The sequence below is a fragment of the Hakea prostrata genome, chromosome 7, assembly GCF_041222555.1.
Source record: "Hakea prostrata isolate BN-2017 chromosome 7, UWA_Hpros_2, whole genome shotgun sequence".
In the NCBI taxonomy this organism is placed as follows: domain Eukaryota; kingdom Viridiplantae; phylum Streptophyta; class Magnoliopsida; order Proteales; family Proteaceae; genus Hakea; species Hakea prostrata.
The window spans coordinates 55,070,555-55,081,998 of NC_142606.1; the positions used below are offsets into that span (position 1 = coordinate 55,070,555).

The following is an 11,444-nucleotide window of genomic DNA, read 5'->3' on the forward strand; positions in this document are numbered from 1 at the left end:
GAAAAAGGATATTATTATCGTACAAATATATGTGGATGATATCATATTTGGTGCTACAAATGAATCCCTATGCCATGAGTTTAGTACCTGCATGAGAAAGGAGTTTGAAATGAGTATGATGGGTGAATTATCCTTCTTCCTAGGTCTAAAAATTAAACAAAATGAAAATGGCATCTTTATTAGTCAAACCAAGTACATAAAAGAACTCCTTAAGAAATTTGATGTCACATCTCAAAAGGCAAATGGAAAGAACTCCTTAAGAAATTTGAGCACATCTTTGAAATTATCGAAAGATGAGGATGGGAAACTTTTTGATGCCACCAAATATAGAGGTATGATTGGAAGTCTTCTATACTTAACAGCTAGTAGACCGGACATCATGTTTAGTGTTTGTGCCTGTGCACGATATCAAGCCAATCCTAAACAGTCTCATGCTTGTGCCATCAAAAGAATATTCAAATATTTAAAAGGCACATCAAATTTAGAACTTAGAACTATGGTACCCTAAAGGTCAAGAATTTGACTTGTTAAGCTTTTCGGATGCCGACTTCGCCGGTTGTCATGTTGACCAGAAAAGCACAAGTGGCACATGCCACTTTCTTGGCCCATGTCTAGTGTCATGGTTCAGCAAGAAACAAAACTGTGTTGCTCTTTCAACAACCGAGGCCGAATACATTGCAGCTGGTAAGTATTGTGCTCAAATTCTTTGGATGAAACAAACCTTAGTAGATTACAAAGTTCAACTTGAAAATTGTCCCATTAAGTGTGACAGTACTAGTGCTATCAATCTTAGCAAGAACCCTATGCTTCACTCCAGAGCTAAGCACATTGACATTAGACATCATTTCCTTAGGGATTGTATCCAAAAGAATGAAGTTGTCCTTGAATTCATTGATACAAACCATCAATTGGCGGATATTTTCCCAAACCCCTAAGTGAAGACCGTTTTGTTGAACTAAGAAGAGAATTGGGGTTGATTGATCTCTTAGAATAGAGAAAATCATCAAAAAAAATGCTCCAAATCCCACTTCCCTAATTACTGGGCAGTTCAACAACTTAGACGGTCGTCCGTTTGACTACAGAGCCCAGACGGAATTCCGTCTGGCCCACTGTGTTCAAAAACACAGAAGCATGTAACCAGATGGTCGACCGTCTGGTTCAGACGGTCGTCCTTCTGGTACTTTTCAAAAACACACGAGTGTGCAAAATCCCTGATTTCTCTCCATTCACTCTCTCTCTTCGTTTCTAACCTCCCACGATTCAAAATCCCTGATTTTCCTCCTCAACACCCCAAATCTCTCCTTCTTCTTTCTTAAAATACATCTCATCCTCTCTATTCCTCCTCATCGTGTGTAAGGTTCAAGAACTGCAGCCCTCTCTGCGTGCGTAACGGACCAATCTGCAGCAGCTCCAGCACTATCTCCTTCTCTCCTGCGTGCGTACCCTTTGGTAAGCTCTCCAAGCTATCTCAGTCTCTATCTCTTTAAACATCTGCTTCTTCTCTAAAACGTAATAGGATAAAGCCAAAAATTTGGATTTGGTAATATGAGTTGTTGTATTCTGTACTAGTTTAAGCCTTGCAAAACCCATTTTTTTTACTCTATCAACATCTATGCTGCTTGTTGGAGTATTTTATATCTGCTTTTGAAAAATACAGTTTCTTTTTCATTACAAAGCAAAAATTCTGGGTTGCTGTCTCTTTGGCTGCATTTTGATTTAAAATTGTTAAAATCACCCATCTTATTAACATGCTGGGATTCCTTGGGTCATTCAAATGTTGTCATTCTTGATCCCAGTAGTATGACAGCATTAAATTTTTGACCGTCTAATCATTATTGAGCAATTCCTCTCCTTCAGATTGTCTTTGCTACCTTCACCATGCTCCCTTCAAAACCTGATTCATGGGGCCCTGATTTTCTCTGTTTTAATTTCCAAAACTCTTCAAATTATTTTGACACATACTCTGAGACACTTGTTCCAATCATATTCTGAAGAATACTTGTTGATTGAAACAAGTCTCTAAATGAGTGAAACCAATCTTTCATCTTCAAAGTTATGAAGATTACATGCCCTTATGTCTTCTCTTGGGCTAAATATTTTTTTAAGCCTATCTCAGTTCCTGAAATCTTCTATGCTTTTCTCATGATTTTAGCCATTGAATTTTAAACTCTGCTCTAAGCACATGCGTCCATCATGCATCTCTTATATAATTTTTCAAGATTTATGTGAAGTATATTTGCTTATACTTGGTATCATCTTGATTGACAGCTCATCATGTCTTGCCGCAAAAATCCGTCGGTTCGAGGAGGAGCCTCCGCATCTAGACAACCCCCTCCTCCTCGCTCTTCCCAAAACCCACCTTCCGAAGGTCACTCTAGACTAGACAAATGGTTTCGAGATGCGCAAGCCAAAAAGAACTTTCACAAGTTTGAAGACCGAAGCATTGAGCAAGGCACAAATGTTGACCTTGATGATTTCTCCCAATTTCCCATTCAAAAGATGTTTGAAGCTATGGGCTGGGAATCCATGCTTCGTGCACCCGAGGTCACCTATCCTAGACTGGTTAGTCGTTTTTATGCTAATCTTCGGTATGAGGGACACGGTGAACATCTGACGGTTACCTCCTATGTCAAAGGGGTAGACATTATTCTTTCCATCCCCTCATTCTACACCCTGTGTCACCTTTCTACTGAGGGGGAACTCCGTTTCTGGACTTACAAGGATACCCCACCCGAGGATGTCCATATAGATGATGTGTATCAAAGTCTTCTCCCACCTGGAACACCTCTCCGCTACTGCAGGGACATTAAATAGACCATGTTTACTGACCAAGCAAAGGCCATCAGCAAAATCACCCAAAGGAACTCGTTCCTAAAAAGGGGCATAGGTCTAACATTACATCTTTTAAGACCTATGTCACCTACTGCATTATTCATCATCGACCCCTCTGCCTTCCATATGTCATTCTCTCCTATATGATTCAGTCTGCGGCGACTAGGAACAAGTGTCATCCCTATGGCAGCCTCCTCACCAAAGTCTTCAAGCACTTTAATGTTAGTCTGGACAAAGAGGAAACTAGGAAACCACCTCCTAAGTTGGACAACAAAGGGATTGTTCCTTCCCGCAAGCGAATAGCAGCCCAAGCTCGCCAGAAGAGTGCCTCTCAGCCCATGGATGTAGAAGGCACATCAACTAGGCCACAACAGCCATCTTCCTACTCCTCCTCTACTGCCTTGCAATTTCAAACTCTTGATTCTCGCCTCACCAACATGCAACAACACTTCGATGCCCGCTTTGACTCAATGGGTCATCGCATGGATACTGTTGACAGCATGATCGCTTATCAAACCATCATGATGCATCACATGATGACTCACCTCAAAATTTCCCCTATGCCGGCTCCAGAAGTTGCCGAAGCAGAAGGCGATGAAGACGAAGTTGAGGATGAGGAAGGAAATGAGGAAGAAGACATTGAGGCCAGTGGCAGTGGGGATGCAGAAGGTGGCAGTGAAGATGATGAAGAGGCCAGTGACTAGGAAGACTAGTTCAGTTGTTTCTTGCTTCTTGTTGACCTATGCTAATTCTTTTTGGTTTACAAAACATTTTTCAGTTTTGTTTTTTGTTTGAATAGCTCTTATGTAGATGTCATATTTTGCGGTTGCATTTCCTCTGTTAACACTTGTATTTACATCGGCTATATTCTTTTCTTTTGCCTATACTTGATGTAAATGACATATGATGAAATGCAAGTTTCTATCTCTATCTTATCTACTGTTCTCTTCTATTTGGTATACGATGAAGCTCATATTTAGGGGGAGCTTCATATGTCGGGGGAGCATACCATGTTTTTTTTCCTCCTTTTTGTTTATGACAAAGGGGGAGAAAATAAGGAGTTTCACTTAAAATTCTCCTCAAACTGTAAATCTAAATAGCATGAAGGTTGGAAACACATATGGTGATTTACATGATGCTTACTAGGAGTATTAAACACACTTTATAGCTATATGATCATCCAAGTGCGTAAATGGTAATGATTACAGTTTTCTATCATTTTATCACTTGCATGTTTGTCATCCTCAAAAAGGGGGAGATTGTTGGGAAATGCCATGTCAGCATTTCCCACATCAGCCTCCAATCAGTTTTGATGATGAAAAACACTCTACTAATGACTCCATGTAGATGTGTTTTTGTCCAACTCATCACTACAGTGAATCTAGATGCAAAATGACTGGATTAAAGACTTACCAAAGAGTAAAGCTCAAAGCCAACTCAAATCATCTTAGACAACCAAAGTCAAGATGAGTATCAAGACCGTTGCTCAAAGTTCAAGCTGAAGATCAAGTCAAAGATCAAGACTTAGGCTAAAATAGGGCTTAGGACACTCTCGCATACACATTCATGTAGATGCATCAATTATATGTAATTCATATTACTAGAGTGACCTAGGACATGTTAGTGAAGTGTACAATGCTTAGGGTTGACCAAAAAGTCCAAAAACCCAAGCCATGTCCCAGCCCCAAAATTATTCAACAAAACAGAGCTCAGACGGTCGACCGTCTAGTTTAGTACTTCTGCTTCTCAGAAGAACAAAAGGCCAGACGGAATTTCCGTCTGGGCTAGTACAGGCCAGACGGACAACCGTCTGGCCCTGACTTAAAGCATAACAGCTAATTTTAAATGAATATTCTCAACAGCTGTGTTTCAATGGATAGTTTTGAGACGGCTGACCGTCTAGGCAAATGGTCGACTGTCTGGAGAAAAATCTCGCCAAGATTTTATATCCGTTGGGGAAATGGGGAAAGCATTGAAGTCTATAAAAGCCCAACCACCCCCATTTGAGAATCATTCTTCTCCCCCATCAAGCATATATTCACTCACAAGTGAAAAAGCCAACTCTTGGTGTTTTGGCAACTTTACTGTCTCTACAACTCCACTTAACTTTGAGGAATATTCCAAAGTTAATAAGCAAGTTTATTGAAGCAAAGCTTGGAGTTATTGAAGGCCATTGGAGTCTTTATTGATGCATTGCTGTTCTTGATTCATTCATTCATTGCATCACTCACACACAAGGGGTAAAGTGTCACTCTCCTTGTTAGGTAATATCTAATACTTCTTGTATTTTGAATTGGTTATTGAATTCAAGTCTAGGTTGATTAGAATTTATTGTTTGGATGCTCTTGTTCGTGAACGAAGATTACTTGGATACTCTTGTCTGTAAACAAAGATTGTAAAGGGTACTCTTGCCCCGCAACAAATATTGTAAGGGTTTGACTCTCTACCCATTGTATTGAAAGAGACTCACTAGTGGAAACTCTCTTGAGGCTAAGAGAGGAGTGGACATAGACTCGTAGAGTCGAACCACTATAAATTCTGTGTTGTGATTGCTGGTTTTCTTAGATTTGTTTTTAAATCATCAATTTAGTTTGAAATTGCAATCAAATCGAGAATTTAGTATAAACCACGAGGTACAACCTAATCACCCCCCCCCCTCTAGGTTGCACCAACAAAAAGGTTTCAAATTTGAAGGAGGAAAGCTCCTGTCTTCGGAAGGCTTCGGGGGAGTTGATGGTAGCCAAGGCTCGAATGGAAGAGATGGAAAAGGAAATGGGCCAACTGAAAGCCACCCTTTCTTCCTCTGAATCTAAGATTGAGAGCCTTATTTGGGAGAAGGCGGAGCTGGAAGATAAGTTGATGTTCGCAGTTCCTTCGGGTCCCAAATCTTTGAGTTCTATAGTTCAGATTGCCTACGTTGTTAAGTATCTGAACAGCCAACCCTTCGATCAGTTGTTGGCTCGTTACAATTTGATGGCTTACTAGACTGGTCTCAATGAGGTATGGAAATCCATTATGAAGAGAGACCCTTCTTTCCCGATCAAGCAATATGAAGATCTCATTAACGAGGAGATTTTCCCTAATCTAGAAATGGCAATCCCAGAATGGGTCTTGGCGAAGGACGATCATCCTCCGGTAAACAAGAACATAGAGGGTTACCTTAGTGACGAGCCTCCAATGTCTCCCAAGCATGAAACTGTGGAAGAGAATGATGCTGCTCCTAAAGGGACCCTCGATCCAGCCGCTCAAGACCAAACCCCCGATCCAGCTCGTGACCAGACCTTTGATCCTCTTGCAGAACTATAATCATTTTCTTCAATCACTTTTGTACTTTTTTGTTGGTGTTGTTGTAGGGTTGGCTCCCCATATGTCCCATAATGAATTCCTGAGAATTCCTAAGCTTTTAGAGGTCTCATTCGGGTTTTAAACCAATACTTCTTCGGAAGTCTTATTCGGGAAAAGCAGATGTTTCATACTTAGTGAATTCCTGAGAATTCCTAAACTTTTAGAGGTCTCATTCGGGTTTTAAATCGATGCCCCATACTTAGTGAATTCCTTAGAATTCTTCTAAGCTTTCAGAGGTCCCACTCGAGTTTTAAACCAATGCCCTAGACTTAATAAATTCCTGAGAATTCCTAAGCTTTTAGAGATCTCATTCGGGTTTCAAACCGATGCCCTGTTTAGGCCATAACTGAAGCCTTTTGAACCATGCCTCTTCTTCGGAAGTCTCATCTGGGTAAAGCCGATGCTTCATACTTAATGAATTCCTAAGAAGTCCTAAGCTTGTAAAGGTCTCATTCTGGTTTTAAACTGATGCCCCAAACTTAGTGAATTCTTGAGAATTCTTCTAAGCTTTCGAGGTCCCAGTTGGGTTTTAAACCGATGCCCCATACTAAGTGAATTCTTAAGAATTCCTAAGCTTTTAGAAGTTTCATTCAGGTTTTAAACTGATGACCCGTTTAGGCCATAACTGAAGGCTTTTGAATTGGAACTTCACTTTGGAACTTTACTCGAGCTTGGAACTTAACTCGAGTGATTATTCCCGTATGCCCCCCATTCAAAAGGGATTCAGTGCTTCAAAACGTGAACTGATATCTTGAATCAAAATTGATGTGTATTACATCTCAAAATAGAAATGGCTTCTTAAGGATAAAACTTTTTAAGATGCCTGGCATTCCATGATTGATTTAACTCCCGATTGGTTGTCGGATCCTTGAGCTTATAAGCTCCCAAACCAACTGGTTTCACGATCATGTATGGTCCTTCTCAGGAAGGATCCAATTTCCTTTGATGACGTGGATCAAAGGCCAGAGTGTTTCTGAGGACTAGATCTCCCGATCGATACTGTCTGTGCTTCACTCGAGTGTTGTAATGAGAGGCTATCCTTCTTTGATAGTGTTGTATTCGAGCAAAGGCTCTTGTTAGAACTTCATCCAGTAGATCCAGACTATCTAATAATCCTTGCTCATTTGCCTTTTCTTCAAATTCTCGATCTCTGAGAGTCCCTACCATCACTTCTGCTGAGGCTAAGGCTTTTGCCCCATAGGCTAACTTAAATGGAGTCTTGCTAGTTGATGTTCGGATTGTGGTTCGATATGCCCAGAGGACATTTGGGAGTTCTTCAACCCATAAGGCTTTGTTAGACTCTAGTCTCTTTTTTATTCCTTCTAGCAAGGTTCAGTTGGTGACTTCTACTTGACCGTTGCTCTAGGGGTACGCTACCGAAGGCATGCGACGCTCGATCATGTATGTATTGTAGAATCATTCGAAATGGGGGTTGTCGAACTGCATTCCATGATCTGTTACTAGAATCTTTGGAATCCTGAATATGTGGATGATTGACTCTAGCACGAACTTCTTGACTCTTTTTCTCAGTGATAGTTGCCAAGGGGACTACCTCGACCCATTTGGTGAAGTAATCGGTCGCTACTATCAAGTATTCCCGACCGCTTGATGCTTTGGTGAACTTTCCCATGTGGTCAATTCCCCACATTGCAAATGGGATTGGATTGAGAATTGACGTTAGGGTTTCCGCAGGTTGTTTAGATACAGTCGAATGAAGTTGGCAGTTGTTGTAGTGGCAGAATACTCCATTGCATCTTGTTGGATTTTTGGCCAGTATAATCCGAGCCTTAAAATCTTATGTGCCAGTGCCTGACCACCCATATGTGCTCCACAGATTCCTTCATGTACCTCTGCCAAGGCAGTTCTTGATCCCTCTGGTCCAAGACACCTAAGCAATGGTCCAACGAAAGATCTTCGATATAGTCTTCCATTCTGCATTGTGAATCTGGCTGCCCTAACTTGATTGATTCTAGCATCCTTTGGATCTTCGGGCAATTTATCATCCCAGATGTATTCAATGATCGGGTCCATCCAGCACCTTTCATCTTCAATATAAGAAACTTCCATCGCTTGGCCACTCAGGAAATTTAATTCTTCAATGTAGACCGAAGGTTCAAGAGTTCTTTCTTTGGCATTGGTCAGCCTGGAGAGTTCGTCCGCCATGGTATTCTCCTTTCCTGGGATCTAATAGACTTTGACATCTTTGAAATCTTACCTTAGGATTCTTATCACCTCCTGATACTTTTGTAGTCTAGGTTCTTTGGTCCCATATTCTCCCTGTATTTGATTAACAATGAGTTAAGAATCATTGTAAGTAGTAATCTTAGCTATTGCTAGAGCCTTTGCCAACTGAAGACCAGCTATGAAGGCTTCATACTCTACTTTTCATTGCTTGCTTCGAACCTGAACCGTAAGTCGTATCATATGATAAAGCCTCCTGGACTCTTCGATAAGACTCCTGCTCCAGCCCCCTGCTTGTTGCTTGAACCATCCACATAAATGTCCCACAGGGTCGAGAGGATTGGTTCGGTATCTTTTTCTAAAGGGGTTGTAGCTTCCACTATGAAATCTGCAAAGGCTTGAGCCTTTATGGCCGTTCAGGATTTGTAGTCTATTTGAAATTCCCCAAGCTCTACCGACCATGCAACCATCCTTCTAGACAAATTAGGTTTATACAAAACTTTTTTAAGAGTGAAAGTGGTTAGTACCTCTATCAAATGAGCCTGGAAGTATCTAGTTTCTGTCTCCAGGAGCACATAGCTGATATAGTACTAGACCGGACATTGCCTTTTCTCCTTCTTCCGAACAAGGATTGCATTGACTGCCGTAAGTGAAGTTGCCAAGTATACTTGTAAAATCTCACCCTTCTCCGGTCAGGAAAGAAGAGGTGGCTTTCCGAGCATCTCCTTTAAATTCTCAAAGGCTTTCTAGTAGTCATTTGTCCATTGGGCTTCTTTACTTCCTTTCGGATCTTTCAAGGCTTTAGAAAATGGTAAGCATTTTTCTCCTGATTGCGCAATGAACCAGTTAAACGCTGTGACTCTCCCCGTCATGCACTGTACACCCTGAACAGTCTTTGGAGGCTCCATATCAATCAAGGCTTGTATCTTGGATGGGTTAGCCTCAATTCCTCTCTGAGAGACCATAAATCCCAAGAATTTTCCCGAGGATACTCCAAACGCACATTTCTCCGAATTTAACTTCATCTGATATTTTCTCAAAACTAAAAATACTTCTATCAAATTTGTGATATGTCTCGAACGCTTGAGACTTTTTACTAGCTTGTCATCCACGTATACTTCCATATTCTTGCTGATCAGATCTTTAAAAATCTTGTTCACTACCCTCTGATAGGTTGCTCATGCATTCTTCAAACCGAATGGCATCACCTTATAGTAGAAGCTTTCCCGATCAGTCATGAAGGCTGTAAGCCACTCATCACTCTGGCTCATCAAATTCTGGTTGTAGCACGAATAAGCGTCCATGAAACTTAAGGTTTCATACCCAGCAGTTGCATCGATCAGGAGATCTATTCGAGGTAGAGGATAGCAGTCCTTCGGGCATGCCTTGTTGAGATCCGTGTAACGAGTGCACATCCTCCACTTTCCATTTGATTTTTTGATCATTACTACGCTGGCCAACCAAGTTGAGCACTCGATCCTCTTAATGAAACCCGAACTCTTCAGCTTCTCGACCTCTTCCCTGATAGCTTCGTGCTTTTCAATCGAAAAGTTACTCCTCCTTTGAATTACAGGCTTGGCCTTCTAATCTATCCAAAATTTATGTTCGGCTACCAAACGATCGATGTCGGGCATGTCGTCGGCCGACCATGCAAATACATCGATTCTTTCTTGAAGAAAACTTTAATTGTTCTTTGAATTCTGCTGCTTGTTCGGATCCTATGAAGGTTGTTCTTCCTTCGTCCTTAGGATCCAATTGGATTTGCTCCAACTTCTCCACAGGTTCGGGCCTCTACATTTCTTCTTCGTCTCGATCATCGATCCCGAACCTCAATTGATAGAGCCATGGCCTTTTAGGACCAGCCTTATCCTTTAAGTAAGAAACATAACACTGGCGGGAGGTTTTTTTGGTTGGAAGTTACCTTGCCAATTCCCTGATTAGTTGGGAACTTGATTTTCATGTGCTTGGTTGAAACCACTGCTCCTAGCTTTGTCAGGGAAGGCCTCTCGAACTTGTAAAAAATGAAGAATACCCAACAAAAGAAAATAGAAGAACAAAACAAATGAATACCATTTACTAAAATGCACATTGAAGACAAAAAATGAAGAAATATCAAGAAAAAAATAGAAGAAGCTTACTATTTTTGTCTCACAAGTAGATGTAAACGACTAGCAAACGAGTTGAGGAACGAAAGAAAGGATTTATATAGTCTCTGGTTGCAGCTACTCACTCAGGATTTCAACTCGTGAATGAAGAAGACGAAATAAGAGGATACTAACCTTTTATACCTTTTTTGAGATTCTCATTTAAGGGTTGATGAAGGATCTAATCCAATGGTCCAAAATAAAATGTACGTTTTTACATCTCTTGAAAGGATCTCAGTCCTACGGCTCAAAGAGATGATTAATTTGACGAGTCCGATCGAGATCTTGCCAAAAATTATTGAAAAGATTCCCATCTGACAACAGAGGAAAGGTACCATTTGACGGTTTAAAAACCGAGATGGTTTAACTTCATTTTGATTCTTGATCAAAGGCTTAGAAATACATTATCTGAATGGTGGGGATTTAAGTATTTTGAAATTCAAACCGCCTTACGTCACCTCAAAAGACATGATCACGTGTTAGGGAATAAAATGCATGAAGAACGTACCCAGCCTTTTCATCTACGCAACGGTCATTTACAATTGATGCTCTAGTAGGCGTTATTTCGAGCTTTGGTCAAGCTAAGACCTTGCTCGACTTAATCAAAAGTGTTCAAAGAGAAAGTCAGCCCCTAAGTCTAACCATAGAGATACTCCGACCAAGTTACTAGGGGGCTTATGTTATATATGATCGTAGCCTGACTGGGTTGTTATGGACCGACCAGGTTTGGTGTGGTTAGATCAAGTGTGGTTAGACCACTAACAGCTGATACACTCAGCATTGTAGAATTCAACCACCTTCTAAAGACTTTGAAATAGAGTCGCGATCAAATAAGTAATGAATAAAAGACTATGCTAAGAATTAGTTTTCATTAAAGAGATTGGAATCAAAGACCTAAACACAAGCAGCGCATGATGGATAAAACTCTATAGGAAGCGAGAG

At 40.8% G+C, this 11,444-nt stretch overlaps 1 protein-coding gene across 1 annotated transcript; it reads right to left on the minus strand.

The window, feature by feature from the left end:
• Positions 1–7,854: 7,854 nt before the first annotated feature.
• On the minus strand, positions 7,855–8,340 carry LOC149011405 (uncharacterized). The gene has a single exon (XM_089162651.1). It carries the CDS (start codon positions 8,338–8,340, stop codon positions 7,855–7,857), a length of 486 nt encoding a protein of 161 aa, XP_089018777.1.
• Positions 8,341–11,444: the final 3,104 nt, after the last annotated feature.

What these genes read in the sequence shown, in the direction of transcription:
- LOC149011405 (XM_089162651.1), bottom strand. Translation starts at nt 8,340, where the DNA reads ATGGCGGACGAACTCTCCAGGCTGACCAATGCCAAAGAAAGAACTCTT.